The 23,292-nt window shown below is 46.0% G+C and overlaps 1 protein-coding gene across 1 annotated transcript in view; it reads left to right on the top strand.

Annotated features, from left to right (window-relative positions):
- The first annotated feature begins 11,737 nt into the window (after positions 1 to 11,737).
- Positions 11,738 to 23,292, top strand: part of Trpm8 (transient receptor potential cation channel subfamily M member 8) — a 68,066-nt gene continuing 56,511 nt past the window's right edge. The window contains exons 1-6 of the mRNA XM_042055622.1: positions 11,738 to 11,845; positions 13,911 to 14,123; positions 14,962 to 15,139; positions 18,409 to 18,581; positions 20,325 to 20,499; positions 22,631 to 22,698. Of these exons, the coding sequence (XP_041911556.1) occupies positions 11,738 to 11,845; positions 13,911 to 14,123; positions 14,962 to 15,139; positions 18,409 to 18,581; positions 20,325 to 20,499; positions 22,631 to 22,698 (915 nt within the window). The remainder of the gene's footprint in view (positions 11,846 to 13,910; positions 14,124 to 14,961; positions 15,140 to 18,408; positions 18,582 to 20,324; positions 20,500 to 22,630; positions 22,699 to 23,292) is intronic.

Genomic DNA, 23,292 nt, shown 5'->3' with positions numbered 1-23,292 from the left:
TAGTTGCTGATTGGCAGGGAACCCAGCCTCAGCCTAGATTTTATTCAGACCCACAAGCCTTTGCTTTGGCTTTTTCTTTTTTCTGTACCATGGCACCTCTTCCCTTCAGTGTTAGATTAGTAGGTGTTTCTTGGTGTTTTTCTGACTCTCTCTCGACATATGGTTTTCATTGCTACGGGAAAGTGAGTCTTCCATTTCTCTATGAATCCTGGGAGTGAAGGACACCAGAACTTTTATGTTTCGTTCCTATCCTCGTGAGTTAAAAAAATACTTTTATTTATGTGTATGTGTGTATGTCTGAGTGAATGCATGTGCACTCCATGTGCGCAGTGCCCGTGGAAGCCAGAAGAGGGCATCAGATTCCTCTGGAACTGAAGTTACAAATGGTTGTGACCCCAGCCCTGGAAATTGAACCCAGGCTTTCTGCAAGGACAACAAGTACTCTTAACCTTTGAGTCAGCTCCTCAGCTTTAGATGTAGAATAGCATACTGAGCAAAGGGAACCCATCCTTATCAAAAACCACCACTCAGACTTGCAGGATACTTTCCTACTGGAGTCTTAGTTGTGGTGGTTGTCTTGGTGGGTTTCGAGGTGTCTGTTATTTTTTCTTGACTTCATTATCCTACTGCTCTCCAGAGTTCCGTGATTCAGAGATATACATTCATGTGATGCAAAAGATAAGCTAAGAAGCCCCGGACTTACATTTAAAGAAGTGTTCTGTATGGTACAACATCAGTACCTCTTATTGAAAGATAAAGCATCCAATAGGCATTTCTGTTGAGCCCTCAAGAGCTGGCAGATCAGACAGCATGGGTATGTTATGCCATACGGTGTCGTACTGTATTAGAACCCTGCGGTCACGAATCCTGTCTTTCAAGTTCTATGTGAAGGTTTAACACACAGTTGTAGGACAGGCTGGCATGAACAAATGCATCAGCTTTAAATTTTGGAGCTCTGTTCTTAGTGAACCATCTGTATGATGTTTCCTTGAGCGAAGTAGTGGCTCCCTCTCCATTCCAAGGGACAAGAGATGTTCCTCTGGCCACCCATGCAGTTATATGACTGGAGCAAATGGGCAGAGTGGACCAAGGGCTCCAGAGCAGATGTTTACATCTGTATCCTTATGCAAAAGGAAACTTATGGAACCACAAATAAAAAAAAAACGATGAATACTGCTCTGCTCCTACTAATATGGAGAGGGGCCCCTGAGGGGACTCTTGAAATTACACTTCTGGATGCTGAGTGAGCCCCCAAAAGCTATGTTCTTGGACAGACTTGGGGTTCTCTTCAACCATTTTATTTTCGGTTTTTCATCTTTCCCATCTACCCTTGAGATGCCTCTGGTCCCTGTGCTGTTATTTATTGATTGCTAACATTATTATATTCCAGCATTTACCCTGGACTTGGCTCTCCCGTGATCTGTTAGTTTTCTTTCCCAAGACTCACATTGATAGTGCCTCTTTAGGGCAAGCAGCGCCATAATGACCATCTCTCCTCCAGCTCTGCTTTCCTCTCCATGTGCTCCAGAGACAAAGACCTTTGTGTGGCTATGTTCACTCTCTCACCTCCTGTCTCCTAGAGGAGAAGGAGACAGCTAAGGTCAGGGGCTGTCTTCATTTTATCCAGCTCCAAGATGCTGTTCTTTTCATTTAAAGACCTTTTTCCAGGTGACATATATGATGTATTTAATTTGGGAAAACGTGAAAAGTTAAAGAATAAAATTAAAATCATGCACACCCACTCACCCACACCCTCACCCACACAGAGTTATGCCTCCCCCCAGAGGTGACTAGCACTTTGACAGATCTGGATCCACATGTAGTGTGATACATTTGATAGTTGCCTTGACAGCAAGCATGCTACCCAACTTACATGTATAGGGAAACTGTCTGGAAGCATTCATTCAAGGTCCCAGGGGCAGTGTTTAAGCACAAGTGTAAGATCAGAATTTTTTTTGTTACTTCCTTCACCTTGATCTTTTCCTATGTGCAAGAAGTCATAGCGATTTTCCCATAACACCAGTACGCGCCTGTCTCGGCATTGTCTTGTCTGTTCTGGGAGAACCATTCTCCTGGTGATGGAAACAGGTTGTTTCCAGTTTTTCCTGTGGCAAAAATATCACTATTGAACATTTTCCAAGCATAACTGTGTATGTACACAGGAATTCACACTCGTGTGTGTGGTGCACATGTGTGTGTGGGTGCACATGTGTGTCTGTGCACACGTGTGTGGGAGTGCACACGTGTGTGGGAGTGCACACGTGTGTGGGGGTGCACACGTGTGTGGGAGTGCACACGTGTGTGTGGGTGCACATGTGGATGCCAGAGGACAGTCTGTGGTGTCCATCTTCAGGCATGTTACTGAAGAACAATTAATAAAATCTCAGAGAGAGAAATTGGGGTTCACCCTGAAGATTCGAAAAGCAAAGCAGCCAGCCACTGGTTCTTACCTCGACCTCAGTATGAAATGGCGATCCTGCCTCCAGGAATCTCAGAATGAGACTGTGTCTGAAAACTGTCTCCTCCCATTTTATGATCCTCTCTAGGGCTGGGATTAAAGGCTTGCACTGTTCGGTTTTTATGGCAAACTAGTGTGGCTACTGGGATTAAAGGTGTGTGTCACCACTGCCTGGTCTGTGAGGCTGACCAGTGGGGCTGTTTTACTCTCTGATCTTCAGGCAAGCTTTATTTATTAAAATACAAATGAAATGCCACTACGTGTTTCACTTGCTATTTGGTCTCATCGGCCTGGGACTTCACCAAAGAGCTGCTTGTCTCTGCCTGGGAATCTTGCTCTGGGTGTGACTGCCACACACCACCGCGGGCAGCTTTTTCATGGCCCTTCTCGGGACCCAAACTCAGGTCCTCACACTTGGAGGCAAGCACTTTGCTGGCTCTGCCGTCTCTTCAGGCCCTGGGATAGCAACTTCTTATTGTTTGAGAATGTCACTCATAGGGTATGTTTTAATCAAATTCACCCCAACTTTCTCTCCTCTCCAACACCCTTCCCTCTCAGTTCCCTCCCAACTTGTACTTTAAAAAACTCTCACTGGGTCTATGCTATGCTGCCAATACGTTCACGGGTGTAGGGCCATCCACTGGCACACAGACAAGATACATTGCTGATGAAAATGAAGTCTAATTTCTTAACATATTTCTGATTCTTTCATCTAGGTTCCCTGAAGCCAATAACGATCATTTTTAATGTTTGCTCTGCTGTTTGCAAGACTTAAGCTTGATGTGTCACCACCAATGATTTTGCAGGAGCTAAAGCAGTTTTTACCCTACTTTCCACCCCTGACCCTCACCTCCACTGTCTGAATGTGTCTGCCCCTCACCCTCTTCCCAAACAGACAATACCGCCACCCACAAACCTCCCTGTTGGTGCCTCATTACTGATGAACTCTTTGGATTACAAGGAGGCTAACCAATATTTATGTTGATCAGAAGTTGTATTACCTGTCATGAATTTAGATTTCAGTCTTTGGCCCATTTTTTTTTTTTCGAGCAGGTTCAGGGTTATTGAATGTGGGTAGGTGTTTGGGGGTGGTCATTGATTGGACATGTTGCTGCCCCTTTCAAGGCTCGGCTTTCTTTTCCTTCTGGCCTTTCTGGTTTTTGTTAGTCTTTCCAGTTCCCTCTCCTTTGGATGAGTGTAAGCCTCTTTTCCTTCCCTGTGGTTCCCCTAGGGCTCTCTCTTCCAGACCCTTCCCATGATTCAGGAGCTCTCTTCCAGTCTTTTCTCTTGGGACTTCTCCCAGAAGTTTTGTTTTGCTTTTCACATCGGAATGTGTCTAGAGGATCAACAAACACGTGCACCTGTACCATGTGATCCATGGGACACCACCAAAAGTGCCTGGATCACATGGGCTCACATTATCAGCTGACCTCAGACATGGGTTAGAGACCAATGCCTGAAAGAAGCGAGACAGGCCAGTCAGCTGCACATCTTCCATGGTTCGGCAGGGATGTGGGCTCCAATGCAAAAACACACCTTTTCCTCTGCAGAGCGGTGAAGCTTCTTGTTGCAAAGCAAATGAAATTGCTTCCCGACCAGCTGGGCCCCATTCAGAAGCAATTTGCTGTATGGGAGGCATCTCGAATGCATGGCAGGACTGATTTGCGGTTGTGCAGTAATGTATATGAAGTACCTATTAATACTCCGTGCAGCTCTTTGAAACGCCTGGAGGTGGGGAGGAGTAAAAGAGGAGCTTAGTGCTTTAACCAGTTTGCTCTGCACACTGAGTGGGTTCTAGGACAGCTCCCAGATCTGTGGCTCAGCAGAGTCTGTGGCTGGTCTGGGCACGTGGATCTTGGATGGAGGAGTCAAGGTCAAGGAGCTGTGGTAGCAGAAGCACTATATAGGTGAATGATGGGTCAGCTCTGTGTGCTAGGTGTTTCTACACGCAGAGGCTACAAGAGGTGGCATGGCAGGTGTCCTGGAGAGTTTGGGAAGGAGTACTGAGTCACCCAGCTGGCTCATCCGATGGACGTGTATATGGTATGCTTCCTATACATTGCCAGGTCCCAGATTTCTAGTGGTGAACAGGATAGGCATGGCTTGGGCCTCACTGAGCCAATGGAGGTCAGGAAGAACAATATATGAGTCTTGTGATGGTTGCTTCGGGGTAGAAGATGCTCCAAGAACATGAGCATGCTTACAAACACTCCCCCCCAACACAGAGAGAGACAGAGAGAAACAGAGAGACTGAGACAGACAGAGATATGCACATAGTAATTTTTAATATTGTTTAATTTAGCCGTTTCATATTTATCAACAGAGAAGACAATTAGTGCAAACACAGTGGGTGGTTACTCTAGGGTGGGTCAGACAGTTTGTCCCAGGAATGTTGTAGTTATAAAACGCTGCTCTGAGCCGGGCCGTGGTGGCGCACGACTTTAATCCCAGCACTCGGGAGGCAGAGGCAGGCGGATCTCTGAGTTCGAGGCCAGCCTGGTCTACAAGAGCTAGCTCCAGGACAGGCTCTAGAAACTACAGGGAAACCTGTCTCGAAAAACCAAAAAAACAAAAACAAACAAAAAAAAAACCACGCACACACGCTGCTATGCATGTTGCTACCATAGGGTGGCAGCACTGAGGCGTGAAGACCATAGAGCTGTAGGGCAGAAATACTTGCTGGGTCCTAGAGGATGAAAAGAAGTAGGTACAGGATAGATGATGCTGGTGAGCCAGACAGGACACGGTACACTACCCACCGCGACGAAAGGAAGGGGCACCAGAGCACATGCCCAGGGAAGACCCTTTACTGTCTATAACCCACCTGTCCTCTACTCTCCACAGGCAAGATGTCCTTCGAGGGAGCCAGGCTCAGCATGAGGAGCCGCAGGAACGGGGCTCTGGGCAGCACCCGGACTCTGTACTCCAGTGTGTCTCGGAGCACAAACGTGTCCTACAGTGACAGTGTAAGTCCACGCTGAGGCCACTTGGTGCGATGGGGGTTATGTAGTGACCAGTTTGCACTCCGTCTCTCGTGTCCTGATTGGTATAAATTTTATGAGTCACTTTTGTAGAATGTAGAAGCGTGTTCATTGCTGTACTGTATTTCAAGCATTTCTCTTTTAAGATCACAATCATTTTAATAAGTCATTAGGAAAAATTTAAACACTGTGTTCCTTAAATCACTTTTTTTTCTGGTAAAATTTGAGGATTTCATATGAATACACTATAATTATATCACCCGCATCCTCTCTCTTTTCCCTCAAATTCCTTGTGTCCCCACCCACAAGCCCTTGTTGAATTCAGACCTCTTCTGTATTGATTTGTGTGTGTGTGCGTGTGTGTGTGCGTGTGTGTGTGTGTGTGTGTGTGTGTGTGTGTGAATCTACTGACCTACATACCTAGTGCTGGCACCTTATTTGCACGGATCGCCCTCTCCCAAGCAGCCATTGACTCCCTGGAGCTCTTCATCTCCCAGTGGGGCTTTATGAAATTTTCCTCCATCCCTGTTGGCAGGTCAGTTACTGTGGACTTCGCAGGTCTTTGTGCAGGCAGCCGTGTTGTCAAGAGTTCATGGGAGCAACATCTCCATCCTGCTCAGAAGACATTATCAAGCATCAGACATCCCAGACTTCTGGTCCAACAATCTCTCTCTGTAGAAGGAAGCGGCGGGGCTGTGTCATGCCACCCGGCCGCCGGCTAGCTTTACACCCGAAATAATTACACGGAAACTATATTCTTTTAAAACACTGCCTGGCCCATAGTTTCAGCCTCTTATTGGCTAATTCTCACATCTTCCTTTAACCCATATTTAGTAATCTGTGTAGCACCACGAGGTGTGGCTTACCAGGAGAGATCTTAACCTGCATCCATCTCGGAGAGGAGCAGCATGGAGACTCACTATGGAGACTGCCTGAAGCGTCTCCCCAACCCTGCTACCCAGCATTCTGTTCTGTCTATTCCGCCTACCTAATTTTTTGTTCTCTTAAAGGGGCCAAGGCAGTTTTCTTTATTAATTAACCAATGAAAGTAACATAGACAGATAACTCTCCTCCATCATCTCTCCTCCCCCTTCCAGGATATCCCCCAAGTGTTAGCTGTAGGGGTTGTATTGCAGATGCCACATCTGGGGCTGGGCAGTCAGGACTCACTCATTCCCTTCATTTTTTTTTTTTTTTTTTTGGTTTTTCGAGACAGGGTTTCTCTGTGGCTTTTGGAGCCTGTCCTGGAACTAGCTCTTGTAGACCAGGCTGGTCTCGAACTCACAGAGATCCGCCTGCCTCTGCCTCCCGAGTGCTGGGATTAAAGGCGTGCGCCACAACCGCCCGGCTCCCTTCATTTTTTTAAATCATGTTTTTAGTGTTGATTTCACTACCCATGATTGATGCTCTCATTCTCACCCTGTGGCTTCAGGACTGAGTTGTGATGTCCATTCCTTGACTCAGTTCGGTTGCTCTTGCCTCCTGGCTGCTTCCTCTGGCCCATCTCTCCTCATCCTGAACCAGCCTTGACACTGCCAACAGGGCGTGGCTTCTTACTGGGATCAGCTTAGTGGGACACCAGGACATTAACTCCATTCACTTTCATCCTGTCACACGTGGTCCCCTCCCGCCTGCTCTCTATACTGTCAGGCGTGACACACACTCTGATTTGTCAGAACACCGTAGTCTGAAGTCTGGCTTTCACTGACTGCAGCATTAAGCGCTGGGGTAGAAGTTGGGTTGATAAAGAAGGAACGGCCGTGGGGGAGGAAGAGCCAGGGTACCTCTCATGCCATCATTTTTATCTGATTGGTCAATCGTGTGGATCCCTGAGCTGTCAACAAACTCACAAAAGGGAGCGTATGCCTTCACAGAAGCCTGTGCCTTATTCCAGCTGAGACCTACCTCCCGTGGCTGGCATGAAGGGAAGGGGTGCTCAGGAGCCTCAGGTGCCACCCCTAATCTTGACACCCCTAGGACTAAGTGTCCCCCTTAGAGTCTGTCCCCATGTCTCACTTTAGTGCTGCTCCATGGCAGAGTGGACACAGGCAATGGGGACCTCTCCAGAATTTTCAGACCTTGCTCTCCTCCTTCTTTTCCTCTGACCCCAAGCTATGCAGCACCACTGGAAGGATCTCTCTAAAGAAACCTTGACCTTAGGCACTGGTGGCCCTGGAAGTGGGATGAAGGCTGAGACACTTACAGGGTTTCCTGCTGGCCTCCTGAGCACAGACACACCTCTCAGAAAGTGCACCTTCTGAGGGAGTTTTTGGCAAGAAATTATTCGAAAAATAATCACCGTCTTCTCTAGGATCATTCCATGTCTTATACAGCTGTTGAGTTTCTGTCCTCCATGTTAGGAACACTCAGAATCATCTAAGTGGATAAGTATTCTTGTGAGGAAAGCTGGGCAGTACAGAGTTCCCAATGCCTTTTCTGAAGAGGAGCAGAGGAGCTGCGTTTATCCTAAATTTTGCTGAGGACTACACATAGAGGAATCCAGAAGCCATTGCCATGGCTAGCTGGGAGCCACCTCCAGACTGAGAAGCAGAGTGCTTCAGAGTGCCTTTCTCTTGCCCCAGGTCACAGGCGCTCTCCTGAACTGTGTGTCTCCTAGTCTTTGTGGAACTGCCTGTGGGGCTTGGCTTTGTCTCTGTTTGATACAAGCGCAGCTGGGCTCGACAAATGCCCCTTTGTGGGTTCTTTATTTTTTATATAAAGAACTGTTTATCACTGCTGTTTTGGGGATTTGTCCATGTTGATGCATATAGCCACTGTCAATTTTTTTTGTTCTGCTATGTGGAGCTCTGCTTACCCAGCCTCCAAGAGACTGATACTTGGGTTTCTGGCATTTGATGCTGGGAGCAATACCACCCAGTGTTCTTGGATGTGTACACTGGATCTATCTGAGAAACAAAAATGTCCTTTGAGGACTGATAGTTGAAGATGGAATGTCTCCTTCAATGGGTCTGGGTTTGAACAATGAGATTTATGGGGCCACTCATATTTAAAGGGTGAGAATGGAGGTGAAGGGCCCCAGTGTCTGATACCAGAGTAGTTGTCAGTGCAGGCGCTGGGAATGCATGGCGAACTCCAAACAGGGAGGAGCCCATCTTTTTGTAGCACATGTCTGGCTGACTCTTCTGTAGGGGACAAGAAGTTAGGGCTGGCTTCAGAGCTAGCCTGTCCTGTGAAGCCACCAATGGGGGGAGTGGTCAGAGGACATCAGCTGCCAGCATCTGATGACTTACAATTGACTGGGTTCCCGTGGAAGGGAAGCTCCTAGGAGCCACACTGTGTCAGGGCTGGACATTTCCGAGGATGGAGTTGCATGGATTGAGAGAGTACAGGTGGCTTTTGGGAGACCATTCTCTACATGGGTCCTCGGAGAAATGGCAATAGTCCTGCGTGGCACCAATTTACTGTCTCACCTACTGGGAGTGTGAACTCCTTCGCCTTTCTCCTCATCTCCAGTGGCTGGCAACTGTCATTTTGATTTAAGTTTTGTTGATCTGGTAGGTAGGTGTAAATTGGTGGAGCTTTTACGTATTTTATGTATGTATGACTTTCCCGTGGGCTCCTTTTTTCCCCATATCTTCTCTGTCTCTTGCTGTTTTTCTGTTGGACCATCTGCTTTGTTTTTGCTGATTGACAGTCCTTCTGTATCCTGGTCACTATTTATGATACATAACTATTGATTGCAAACTCTCTCCTTGTGAGGAATATGAGTGTTTTGAAATGTCTCTCTCTGCCAGTGTAAGAGACATCTTTGGTTTCTAAAGGCCTGGGATGGTTCTTATTTCTAGTTCCCAGTTACAGCTAACCTTCCCTTGCCCAGAGTGGAGCGAATACAAACAAAGGGCATTTTGGAAAGCATCTCTTTTTTTAAAATCAGGCAGAAGAGGGCCAAAAATATGCATAGATAGTTTTTTCTAATCCCAAACTATCATCCAACACTTCTGTTCCCTAGTAACTGTGAAGAGAGAAAAACATTGTGAGTGTGTGTGTGTGTGTGTGTGATGCCAATTTATCCACAAGACAATGCTAAGCAACTTTTGAAAACGTTTTCATTTAGTTAAACCGTTTGAATGTATGTGTCATTAAAAATAAACTCAGAGTAGTCTAAAAGAAACAAGAAAGGATGGATGCCATGACAACCTTTGGGGAGGGCTAGGACATGGATAGTATTCGTTAATCCCAGCAGATCTGAGAGAGCACACGAGTAACACATTACTCTCCATTATTTTTTTCTTTACAGGATTTGGTGGATTTTATTCAGGCAAATTTTAAAAAACGAGAGTGTGTCTTCTTCACCAGAGACTCCAAGGCCATGTAAGCTGCAGCTTTCGTCCACATTGGCTTCTGTGCTTCAGAGCACAGCCAGCGACTGTCGGCACAGTGAGCCCCTGAGTTCGTTACTGGGGATGGTTGCCTCTCTAAAGTCCCCGATGGTGTGCGATTAAGATGCTCTGACACGCCTGCAGAATTCCATGCTTCCGCTCTTCTCTCTTGTCTCTTAGCTCTGGCCATACTGCAGTTGGTAAAGTCACTGAGAGGGACTGTCACTCCCTTCTGGGCTCTCATGAGCCTTGGAGTCCGCCCTGTTACCTAATCCTTTGCAGGCATGCTCTACTCATAGGCTCCTGTGCTATCTGAATGTCCCTTCCTCACGGCTGTGGTCCTAGGCACTTCCCTTCTAAACGGGTGCTCCTTTATATCAAGTCTTCTGTGTTTGGGGGTTCAGACACCTACAGAAGAGGCCCCACAAACCTAACACACAGGGGGTCTTTTATGATGCTAATGAGCAGAAAAGAAAATGAATGAGTTTGACCCTGTCGGTTACAAGACAAAGGACTTGAAGTGGCAAGAAATCCTGACACACCTCCCTATTTTGTTGTTACTGGACAAGCTAGATGACACAGGCCAAAGATCACCACTGAGACCCTGGGGTTGCCACGTGTGTGTTAGCCCAGGTGGACCTTCGCTTGCATCCCTAGTGGATGTCTGTTTCATGAGTGGTCCCTGGGGGAGGATGCTGGAACTTCTCCTCATTTGAGACATTGTGTAGCCCAGCAGCTACCTGCTGCCACTCTTAAAGTGGGATTCCCATGGGTCCGGACTGTTCTCTTCGGCTCTCACTTCTTGATTCGTGTTGAGTCCTGTGTAGAAACAGGAAGGACACTGTCTGCAGTGGTAGCTCTTTGCAACAAAACTCCGTGTATCGGAGCTGTCATCATGGTGACGTCATGTGGTTATTGATCCTTTGAAATGTGGCTAGGGTCAGCAAGGAACTGAATTACCAGCTTTAATCATTCTTTGTCCAACTACAAAATCAAATAGCCACTCATGGTTCTTGGCCGCAATAAAGATGTGTGTAGCTCTGCGGGATTCAAAACTATGATTCTGAGGATTTGAATTAGGGTGCCAGGGCCCCCCACCCCAACCCACAACCCTTCCCAGCTCTCCTCTCTGCTGTCCCTCTCCCTCCCCCAATTCTTTCCTGGCAAGGCCCTTTCCCTGTTTCTAAACAATTCACACAGATTGGTTCTTGGGGGGCTACCAGCCCATAAAGGAGCCAGACATCTTCTTTGGTCAAAAGATCATTTAAGATGTACCCCTATCTTGGCAGGGAAAGGGGCTCAGGAGTCTATCTTCAGCTATGGCAAGGGTAAGTGGACCATCTGCCACCCTACCGTGAGCTTGGGTGGGTGGGGACAGGTCCCAAAGGAGAGTGGATTGGCAGGTAGCAGTGACAGGGAAGAGAGGGGCATGGGTAGCAGCCTTGTCTTGGGAAGTCCCCCAGGACTCCATAAGAGAAAATGTTGTGGAAATGGCTCAGTTCTAGCAGGCTCTTTTTTTTCCTAAGCTGAGTGAAGCCCCTTGGGAGCTGTGCAAACAGAGGCAAGGACCCTCGATGATACAGGATCTAGTCTGTAGTTCTATTTTTTTTTTATAATTTTAGAAAAATATTTATCATTTTCACAGAAACTTTGAATCAGGGCAGTTCTCACACTCTGCAGTCATTAGGGGTCCTGTTATAGAGTTCAACGAGTTGAATTGAAAAGACAGAGCTTGCTTTGAGGAGACAGGAATGCCATCTAAAAGCAGGCAGTGGCCGGGTCCCTTGAGCATTTAGAAACCGTGACTAGGTTTGTGGGGACTCAGAAAGTCCTGTCTGTCTCTTTCTCCACTCCTCCATAGTACCCACAGGACTTTTGGGTGGCCTGGAAAGAGATGAGAACAGACCTTCTGCTCCCAGCTTTGATTTTCTTCCCAAATTTCTAAGAAAGGAACACCAATGTCAAAACTGTCCCTGGGCCTGGTGACTGTGGATAGATGCTCAGGATTCTGGTGCATAAGCAGGGTCACCCCCACGCAACAGCAGTCTCTTCAGGACCCAGGTCAAGTGTGTGCTCCCCAGGAGGGACCTAAGAGAGGAGGCAACAGCAACGGTTTCCTAGACAGGAACAGCTGCTGGTGAGGATTCCCGAGGAGTCGCCTTTGCTCCTCATTCCTGTTTGCTCCTCACGGTAGCCTCTCCCTGGCAGGGCTCTGGCGCCTAGTCTGGCTTTAGTACTTCACATGGAGGGCTGTTAACAGAAAAGCCCTGGGCCCCTGAGATGCAGCCGAGGTCACTGCTTCCCGGCAGTAGAAACAGGTGGTTTGGTTGGGCCACAGATCATTGACTTCTACAGTGCTCACAACCCTTGCCTACTGAGCTGGGAGCTTCTTCTGCTGAGTGCTTAGAAGAAGTCACAGAAACGCAAGTCACCCTTATCCCCTCATAAATGAAAATTCGACTGCCATTGGTAGGACTTGCCCTACATTTTTGCTTTATGCCAGGCAAACTCAGTGGTGGTGAAGACCTTGAAATACAGCACTTCCTCTGGTCTGGGAGAGTGGTGTGCATGCATCCTTGTATCCTAGAAGGAAAGCTAAAGTATCTATTTTACACAAGTCATTGAGAACGGTTGCAGATATAAATTATTTATAAGAAGACTGATTATTAATACCGTGTCTGTTTGCTCATCCATTCACACAGTGTTTGCTAGAGGCCATTATATTTTTGGATGGCGAATATAAAGTATAGAATCCAGCCAGAAACAGCCTTAACAAGATCTTCTCAATTGACATATCTTTCTCTGGCTCTGACTGTCGGGGGGAAATTTTGCTGCAGTTGACTGAGTATGTAGGGTACAAGGATGCTAGAAGTGGGTGCGTCTTCTACACTGCCCCCGTGCCCTGGAGCAGGTCCACATCTTGGGCCATATGCTTTATTGTGAGGATGGAGACACTGGTAACAGTGAGTGACATTGGTCCTCTTAGCCTTGGGCCAAGAATATAAAATAGGACATTGAGCTTTTGGTTATCCATGATGATGCTGGGTGACATTGTCTGGCTCCATTGTTCTTTTGCTCTGTCCTTCTCGACTGTGGTATTGGTCAAACATGGGACTGTGTTTGCAGATATTTTTTTTACTGTACCTTCACTTCTTTCGGTTGTTAGTCCTCCATTGTTTCTTGGCCTGCGTGTGGGCACCACCCTGAGCTGAAGGTCTCCTCGGCAGAGCATGCGCTGTGCACCAGGCCCACTTGACGCTTTGCGTCATTTTTTAGCCCTCACAGCAAGCCGGGCAGGAGAGGGGCTGTGTCAGGACAAGAGGAGGCATTTGGTTGGTTCCGCCGTGATCTTTGCCAAGTTTCTACTTAGCCACTCCAGGAGATGCCAGGCAACTTGAGAGCAGGAAATTACATCGGTCTCAACTTGGGGATGTTGCAGATGCTATTTAATAATAAGTAGTGCTCTTGGACACTTGTTGCGTGATTACAGGGTATTAAAGAAGGGGAGGATGGGCTGCACGACTTACCATGTGTCTTTTATCCTCTTTCAGCTTCCCGTCATGCACGTGTGCCCCCTAGTGGACAGTTAGGGTTGAGTTCTGTGTGCTTCCAGTGGGAAGACCTAATGCTCAGAACAGCAGCTTTCCTTGTCTGGATCGAGCTGTTACTGTCCCAAAATCATCTAAGCAGTTAATACCTGTTAGAGAACGGCGGTTTCTAAGCTCTGGAGAACTCTGGACCCCTGCCAGGCATGAGTATAGCTCATGGGAAGAGCTTACCTCTCCTCAGGAGAGCCGGTGAGGTTGGCACTGAAGCACTAATGCCTGCATGTTCCTGGGTCGCGGCGAGTTAGCTCAGACTCATGTGAGAAGCTGAGTTCTGGTTCCTGGATACCCGAGTTCCACCTCTTACCAGCTTCATGGCTTCTCACACAGTTAATGCAGGGCAGGAGGCCTTCTCTGCCTCTCTGCTCCCAGCACAGGGCAAGCTCATTGACAAACAGATAATTGGCCACGGGAACAAACCACAGAACTCCTTTCTAGACAATCAGCCAAGACGAGGGAAACAGTCTGGGAATAAAAGACGAGGATAGAATTTCGTGTTGTGCCGGTTGAAATTTATAACGCGTAGTTTATCCTAAGATGTGACAAGCCATTTAAGCAGACAGAAAGCTGTTCCTTCCCCAGGGAGAGCATTTGCAAGTGTGGCTACGCCCAGAACCAGCACATCGAAGGCACCCAGATCAACGAAAACGAGAAGTGGAACTACAAGAAACATACCAAGGAGTTTCCGACAGACGCCTTTGGTGACATTCAGTTTGAGACTCTGGGGAAAAAAGGCAAGGTAAGCCCCCACGTTCTGCTTTAGTATATGTGCTAAGGGCTTGGGCTGCCTCAGCTGCCTTAGCTGTTCAGGAGCATGGAGGCGGGGGATGGGTGATTGCCAACAACCATTGCAGGAAAAGTCAAAAGACAGCATCTAGACTGTGCTCAGTCTGAAAACTCAGTAGCTAATGGTGGCATCATGGCTGGAGCTGTGATCGAGCCATGTCATGGGCCCCTGTGACATCCTGAGCCTGTTGGAGGAAGGGAGAATACTTTTGTGAGTAGCTTGGGGCAGCATCCCTAAGGATATACTGTAGCTCCAACGAAGGTGACATTTCTTTATATCCATGAGTTTTACAAGGTTCTTTCCATTAGAAACTGGTCTTCCCCAAGAATTTCCATACTCTGTTTCAACGATCACTCAATCCACAGGCTGGATGTCTGGACCTTGACCCTATGAGTCCCCAAGCTCTGTCTTGCTAGTCCCTGAGCATATGCAGCTCCACCCACTGTCTGGGGCTCTGCCTCATGACGGGTCAGTGAGTCTTCCCATAGGCTGCCCATCTTCTCCTTGGCTCATTCAGATGTGCCAATATGGGAGTTTGAGGACCCTTCATCATCATCTCTTGTCTACCCAGCTTCCAATACCTCAAGGGCCAGGTAAAGTTTCAGGGTCTCCATCCGGCTTGCGGAGCCATTCAGGGTCACTCTTCCCCCATGTCTTCCTTCCACTTTCCGGTGAGGCCCTGGCAGCAGCCCTGCCTAGGACATCCTATCCCGTGCCCCAGGTGCAGCCACCCACCCAACACCCCAGGGGCAGAGTACACAAACCTGGTGCTTTCATCCTGCCCCTACAGTATATCCGCTTGTCCTGCGACACAGACTCGGAAACCCTGTATGAACTGCTGACCCAGCACTGGCACCTCAAAACACCCAACCTGGTCATTTCAGTGACTGGTGGTGCAAAAAACTTCGCCCTGAAGCCACGCATGCGCAAGATCTTCAGCCGGCTGATTTATATCGCACAGTCTAAAGGTACGCTAGCACTGAGAATATCCCGGGATCATTATTCCTAGACCGTGCTGCATTTTGGGTGCAGAGGACAAAGTAGGCACATGCTACTTACCCGCAGAATCCAGATATTCCTAGAACTACGTAAGTCTCTGTGGGTTGTGTGCCTGTGAGTGCAGGTACCAGCAGAGGCCAGAAGAGGGCGTTGGAGCTGGAGGTACAGGCAGTTGTGAGCAGCTCTTTGGATACTGGGTATTGAATTGGAGCAGTCTACAAGTGCAATAGGCACTCATAATGGCTGAGCCATCTCTCCAGCCCAGAGAAATATAGTTGTCATTTTATTATTCTAAATAAAATTCTCAGGCGGATGGAAAGATAAGATTCTCTGGCTGGCAGATTTACAGAGTAACTCTCAGTTGGGTTTAAGGTGTTAAACCTTGATTACAAAAAGACTAGCTCCCAGTAGTTTTATTTTATTATTTGCACATATAAATTTTAGTCAGAATATTCTAGTAAATAATAAAAAAGGCATTTTAATTAGATTTTTCTTTAATCTTGGAGATCGTTGGTGTGCTTTTGGAAGCAGAGGCTGCAGGCCACAGCACTGTGAACACTGTGTGGTTGTGTGACCCAGATAACCTTAGCTTTGACTTCATATGCTCAACTTAGCATGTTCTCTCTTTTACTTTTTTAATTTTAAAAACTTTCAAGAATTAAAGAAATGTTTCAAGAGTAATATGATAAACATAAATGCATGCGTCTAGACTTACTGATGGGTGGTATTTCCTGCATTTGCCTTCTATAAATATCCCTTTGTGAATTATTCTTTTATGAATTTTATTCCATGACTATTTTTATGAATATTTGTGTCCTAGGGTTTGGGACAAAATGATTTGAGAATAGGCTGCAGACACCATGACTCTTAGCCCCCCAGTTCACTGGCCTGCATCTTCGAAGAGAAGGGAAGTCCCTTTGCATAGCTCAGTGCAATTTTCCAGCCTGGGACCGGGACCATTTATATTCCCTGAAACTGGTAGTCGATTGTGCCCCTTTAATGGCCTTTCTAAGTAAGACTTTTTTTTCTCCGTTTGGGTTCCAAATTCCCCTAACTTTTCTTAGCCTTCTGTTCTCCTCCATCAGCACTGGTTCTCAGCCTCTGTCCATGGCCACACTTCCGTGAGAGCACACCCAGAGCTTTGTAGATTGACTCTCAACTTAGGTTTGGTTGATGGTTTTCTCATAAGTGAGTTCAGTTGACCTGGACGTTTTTGAAACTTCTTTTGCAAAGAAGCCTTGACTGACAGAACTGAGGAAACACACTTTATTTTAGATAGGAGTTTTCCAGTATGTGTTCAGGGCGATTGTAGGCCCTGGGAATAGAGTAGAAGAAAACACATGAAGTCCCTGGCACTGAGACCAGCACCATGGCTGAGCAGGTAAAGGAGCTTATGACAAGACTGACAGTGTGGGTCTGATACTGGAGCCCACAGATAGGAGAGAACTGACTGGAAGTTGTATTCTGACCTACAGCTGTGCTGTCGCAGAGATGTGCAAGCACACGAACACACACACACACACACACACACATATACACATATTACACACACACAGATACACACACATATACACATATTACACAAACAGATACACACATATCACACACAGAGATATACACACATATACACATATTACACAAACTGATACACACATGTCACACATACAGATATACACTCATATACACATATTACACAGATACACACACATATTACACACAGATACACACATATTATACAAACAGATACACACATATCACACACACAGATATACACACATATACACATATCACACAAACAGATACCCACATATCACACACACAGATACACATATACACATATTACACAAACAGATACCCACATACACACACACACACACACACACACACACACACACACACGAACAGAATAAATGGCCTTGGCCTGGAAGTCAGCTCATTTCTAACTAAATTACAAAGCTGACTCTGTTAGTTTAGCCAGAGCAAAGAAGGCAATACTCCCCGAGTCCTTGATGTTGGTCATGTCCAGTGACCTTATTTTAAGAAGAAACACTGAGAACTGGCTTAGGAATTGGGTATGAACCTTCTAAGGGCCACAATGCACCTATGGAAGGTCTTTGATGTGGGAGGTGACCGATGACCTAGCTTTTCCTTGTCAAATATGGCAGGAAAACTAGACAATGGAGACAGACAGCAAACGAACGGACTTTCTAACAACTAGAGAAGAGGGCTGCCTCAGGACTCTGAAGGCTTCTATTGCTAGAGCTGATAAAGAGAAAAAAATAGTGACTTCTTTCAGGGTGGAGACTGCCCTAAGGATGGAGAATGTCTCCAAGGTGGGGATTGCCCTAAGGATGGAGACAGTGTTCAAGATAGGGGCTATCCCTAAGGATGGAGACAGTGTTCAAGATAGGGGCTATCCCTAAGGATGGAGACAGTGTTCAATGGGTGGATTGCCCTAAAAAATGGAGAGTATCTTCAAGGTGGGGGCCACCCTAAGGATGGATGGAGACAGTGTTCAAGGTGGGGACTTCCCAAAAGATGGAGAGTATCTTCAAGGTGGGGTCTGCCTTTAGAGTAAGGACTGCCTAGGCTACAAGTTCCATGATAGTCATTTCCATTATACTAAATAATTTTTCTGTGGTCATGGGTTTCTGGACCCATGGTCTGGCATGTGCTAGTAAAACACTCTGTCTCTGAGCTACAGCCCAAATCTGCAGGTCTTTTATTTCTTTTATTTTCCATTAAAATTCAGAAAGGTGCTTGACATTGCAAGGATCATCAGATATAAACCTTGAATAAAAATATACACAATTATGTAAAGCAAAGCAGAATTGCTGGGGCCAGGAAGGTCCACCCTGTTCTGTCCGGCATGAGGTCTGGAGAGAGAGCACACTGCCCTCTATGGTTGCACTGCCCAGCTCAATTAGGGGCTCAGGCCAGGCACTCACCGTCCATCAAAGCAATTCCCTGGAGACTCATGAGAGCACCTTCTGTGGTGGTTGAGAATACATATCTAGAACGGGGCACTGAACCTGTGCTGTCTAGTACACGCCCCTCAGGGACCCCCGATGACCTGGGATTCTCTTCTTGTTACCCATATGGTCCCATCCCACAGTCTGGCTCTCAATGTAGCATCCTGAAGCTCATGGCAGGAAGCTTCCCTTAGGAATCTAGAAACACAGAACCAAAACCTTACTCAGCACCAGGTGAAGTTCCGTTCCCCCTTCCTCATCCACAGGTGCTTGGATTCTCACGGGAGGCACTCACTACGGTCTGATGAAGTACATAGGTGAAGTGGTGAGAGATAATACCATCAGCAGGAATTCAGAAGAGAACATCGTGGCCATTGGCATTGCGGCATGGGGCATGGTCTCCAACAGGGACACCCTCATCCGGAACTGCGATGATGAGGTATCTGTGGGGCAGGGAGGCCTGTAAGGTTCTGTGGGGGAAAGACCAGGGCAATGGCTATGACCTGAATGCTGGGGCTCTGTAGTGGAGCCAGATGGTGGGAAAGCCTGTCTTACGAGAACAACCTATAGACCTCGGCCGTTGGACAAGGGGGAGGGGTATTCTTAAGGAATTCCTAAGCAGGAGCTAATAGTGGAGGCATTTTGCCATTAAAATCTACCCTCAGAAATCTCCTGTTAGATCTGGGCCCGCTGTTTTTAAGATTTACAATCCAAATCCATCTCAAAAGAGTTCACCTGTGGGTATAATCCTGCACTACCATAATGCCGAATTCTTAGGAATTCATTTTATTATTGTACTCTGACCTTAACCCAGTGTGAAGAAGGCTGAGACCCATACCATCAAATGTTTCTAGAGAACTGATTTAGAAGGTAGCAGACCTCCCTCAAATTATGTCCAGAATGCACTACAGATATATGATATCTACTGATATATGTGTCAGGTGTGATGTTTTGGAAACAGCGAGAAACTACCCAAGACATACTCAGAAGATTTGAGCTAGATGTTCAGAAATCTATATTTAATGCACATCTTCTTCCATCTGTGGCTCACTAGGCATTTAGATGGTAAATGTTAAAGGCTCAGTTTTAAAAAAACACCGTTTACTTTCTTGTCTCTGTAGCTGTTTTGGAGACTAATAAGGGGTACAGGGACCTAAAAGTCAAATCTGTGCTCTCCACAGAGCTTTGTCAGGAGTATTAAAACTGTTTTTGGAAAGTGCCAACAATTACATTAATAAATTCATCCCTAGAGAATTTAATATTAGGGCAAAGATTTCATTAAGACATTCAGTAATACCCAATAATTGACATAAATCTAAATATCCAGCAATACTTGGGACTCGGTATTTATTATTAGATATTATAATCTAGTATATTTATCACTAAAGAGGGAAGCCCAGACAGATCACCACAGAAAAATAAAGAATAATCACAGAGGTAGGAAAATACTCCTTCTGAGGATGTTTTGACAGTATGGAAATGCTTATCAGTGTGAAATTATGAAGTGCACAGATAATAGCTAAATGCACATAAAATCTTGATGACAACAACCTACCGCTCTTAGAATTAAGTATAATTTACATTTTCATTTATATGCTACAGTCTTCAATTCTGTAGAAAACATAGTTTTTTAGAGGCTTAAATTATACTGCTAGTTTTTAATCCCTTTTTTTCCTTCTGCTGATACTGGTTTCTCTAGTATTTTCCTGGGCGACAGTGTTTGGTCTTCTGTATAAAACAAAACGTTCATAACCATCTTATTGGCCACGTCTTCCGACACAGGCTCACGGGGCCCATTGTAGTGCTCACTGCTATGGGTGGAATGGGGCAGAGGCTCAGCCAACCTGAAACAAGGCCACTGTTTGAAACATGCCATACCTCATTTTAGATCTGTTTCAGAGAATTTTCTTAGTTTTCATCATCCTTTTTTTTAATTTTTGATTGATTTTCTATTTTTGAGTTATGAGAGCATTACATATGTGAACAGACAGCACAGTTCTCTCTCATTCTTGGTTTACAGTAGGCTGTTTGTGACCATAGTTTTTTCTACTTCCGTTTTGGTGCTCTTCGTCAGTACAGTCACAAGAGGTCACACACAGCAAACACAAGTTCTCTCGCTTCAGTGGGATCATTCTGATGTCACCCTGCATCCCGAAGACAAAGTGTTCTTGTGCTTTTCCAGGGATATTTCTCAGCTCAGTACATCATGGATGACTTCAAGAGAGATCCTCTCTACATCCTTGACAACAATCACACCCACCTGCTGCTTGTGGACAACGGATGTCATGGACACCCCACAGTGGAAGCCAAGCTGCGGAATCAGCTGGAGAAGTACATCTCCGAGCGGACCAGTCAAGGTCGGCCGTCATGAACCGGGAGACCGGCGAGCATGGTGACAGTTGGATGCCAGCTATGCATGCATGGCTGTTGTGGTGGCAGCTGGTGCTGCATGGCTAGCCCTCTTGATTCCCCATCTTCACTGTTAAAGAGGAGCTTGTATTTCTCCTCTTTCTTCAGGATCCCAGGAGTGCCTCTGCAGGGGTCACTGACATGTCCATCAGCATGCTGAAGGCAGTGACAGATACCTTCTTACAAGCTTGCTTATTCATTTAGAAAGCCTGCTGGCTTTTTTTTTCTATAGGCATTGGTAAAAAGTGAAGCACCTAATGGAAAATGTATATTTAAGAAACAATGCAATTAGGTAGATTGTTGAGGACCAGCCTCGACAAAAATACTTCTTACCAGGGTAGGGATGAGGGAATTAGAGAAATATAAGTAAAGAATATGAAGATGCATAAAATATAACATAACAGAAATCATAGAAAGTATTGGGAGGGCATTCCAGTGACTGAAATCCTGAAATTCACCCATGTTTATTAAAAAAAGGAACAGAAGTACATTTGCATATCCTGACCACCTGTCAGGAAGGCATGGACTTACTAGAATGGATCTTAATCTCAAAAGAACCAAGCAATCACTTCCTGAGTTAGGACGTGCAACTATGCCTGTCAAATCTCCAAACTCCCTGACCGTCAGACAAGGTAGAAACAGGCCTGCATTTTTCGTCCTCCACAGTAGATGAATGACCAGACTGAGCTGGGCCATGTGGAGAGAAGGAGAGTGGGAAGGGAGGGGGGGAAAGAGAGGAAGGAAGTGAGCAGCCATGAGGACAGCCATGAGGACAGCCAGAGGTACAAAAGGGGAAAGGTAACCAAAATGGCTGCATTAGATAGGAAGAGCCTCTGGGAGAAGGGCAGCTCAGCTTCTGGGCTGGAGAGTTCAGGGTAGAGGGCTGGGTATGCCAGTCATACCCTGTAACAGGTAGGGCCTGAGGGATGCTGGGAGAACCTGCCAGCCAGTGTCAGCACTGATATATAGGCAACTCAGCCATTTGACCTGGGTTTGAGACTCAACAGTAGGGTAGAGATGTTAAGACTGTCACAACTGGAAGGCTATTTAATGTTTTAACTTTGGCTCCTTCTTTGGATTACCAGAATAGAATCACCTAAAACACCGGTTTTGCAGAAACTGAGTGCAAGACCTTATCTAATAAGCTGCGTGTGTCTTCTTTTCCTGTGGACAGGGCGCAGAGAGGCGTCCTGCTTTGGAGCAAGGTTGTCCTGTGGTTTAGTGACAGACTGCCTCACAGGACACAGTCTCAATTGTTTTGGCTTCAATGAAGACACAGCTTAGGAAGTTATTTATAGACGCACTAAACTCCATTGAGAGAATGCCTCATTATGCAAATCTGTCACCTACTCAGGAAAGCGTGGGATTATACAAATGAGGGAGAGAATAAGAGCAAACTTCAGCCCAGTCTAATCAAATCCACAAATGTGAATGAAGCCACGACTCCAGCATTTTAAAAAGCAGTGACAAATGACAGTTTTACCCATGCCACACTGTTGATGGTCTGACACACGGCGATTCCTTCATTGTGATGGATCAGTTCAGGGCCAAGGTCAAATCCAAGCAGTTATCACCCAGACCATCTCTCAGAGCAGATGCTCCTCTGACGTTGGATGTCCTTCTGTATATGTGTTGCTTTATTGATCGATGGATAAAGCTATTTTGGCCAATGTCTTAGCAGAGTAAAGCCAGGCAGGAAATTTGAACAGAGATAGAGGGAGTAGGCAGAGCCAAGGAAACGCCATGTAGCTGCCGAAGGAGAAAGACGCCAGAACCTTACCGGTAGGCCACAACCTTGTGGTGACACATAGATGAATAGAAATGGGTTAATTTAAGATGTAAGAGCTAGCTAGAAATACACTTGAGCCATTGGCCAAACCATGTTGTAATTAATATAGTTTCCGTGTGATTATTCGGGTCTGGGTGGCTGGGAAACCAACAGGCAGTATTCATTTACATTTCTCCCATCTCCTGCCGCATCCCACTTCCTGCCGCATCTCATTTCCTGCCACATCTCACTTCCTGCCACACCCAGCCCTCAAGGTGGAGTCTGAAACAGACTTTGTTCTTGTTTTACAGATTCCAACTACGGTGGTAAGATCCCCATCGTGTGTTTTGCTCAAGGAGGTGGAAGAGAGACTTTGAAAGTGAGTTTTGACTTGGTTTTCTGAAAGGCTGGTCTATAGGCTTACCGGATAGAAGCATCCTCCCCCTACTGCTGCCCCAATCTTTTGTGTTTGTGTAATCTTTTCAACTAAATTTACAGTTGGTATATAAAATGGGCCTCTCTTCTTTTGAGGGCCATCTGTTGAATTTAGTTGCCCATTTGCTGACTGTGCACTTGGAGTTTTGGTGCTTAACTTTTTGAGTTTATAGGTTCTAGGTATTAATATCAGGTCAGCTATAAAGATAGCCAAGATTTCTCTCCCATTCTGTGAGCTGTCTCTTCTCTCTGTTAATTGTTAACTTAGCTACAAAGGAGATTTTTCAATTTTGTGCAATTCCATTTCTCAATTCTTGTTGCCATTGCCTGACCCATTGGAATCCTTTCCAGCAGGTACTTGCCTACATAAATATTTTGAAATGTTCTACCCATGTTCTTTTACTTCAGTTCAAAGTTCCAGGTCATGTATTAAGGTCTTCAATCCATTTTGTATTGATTTTGGTACCAGGCGAGAGATAAACATCTGTTTATCCTTCTTCTTCAACTTTAAAAGATAACTTTTCCAGGTATGCTAATC

Source organism: Arvicola amphibius, chromosome 8 (assembly GCF_903992535.2).
Source record: "Arvicola amphibius chromosome 8, mArvAmp1.2, whole genome shotgun sequence".
Classification (NCBI taxonomy): domain Eukaryota; kingdom Metazoa; phylum Chordata; class Mammalia; order Rodentia; family Cricetidae; genus Arvicola; species Arvicola amphibius.
The sequence above is the reverse complement of the archived record's forward strand: the minus strand, read 5'-3'. Positions and strand labels throughout refer to the sequence as shown.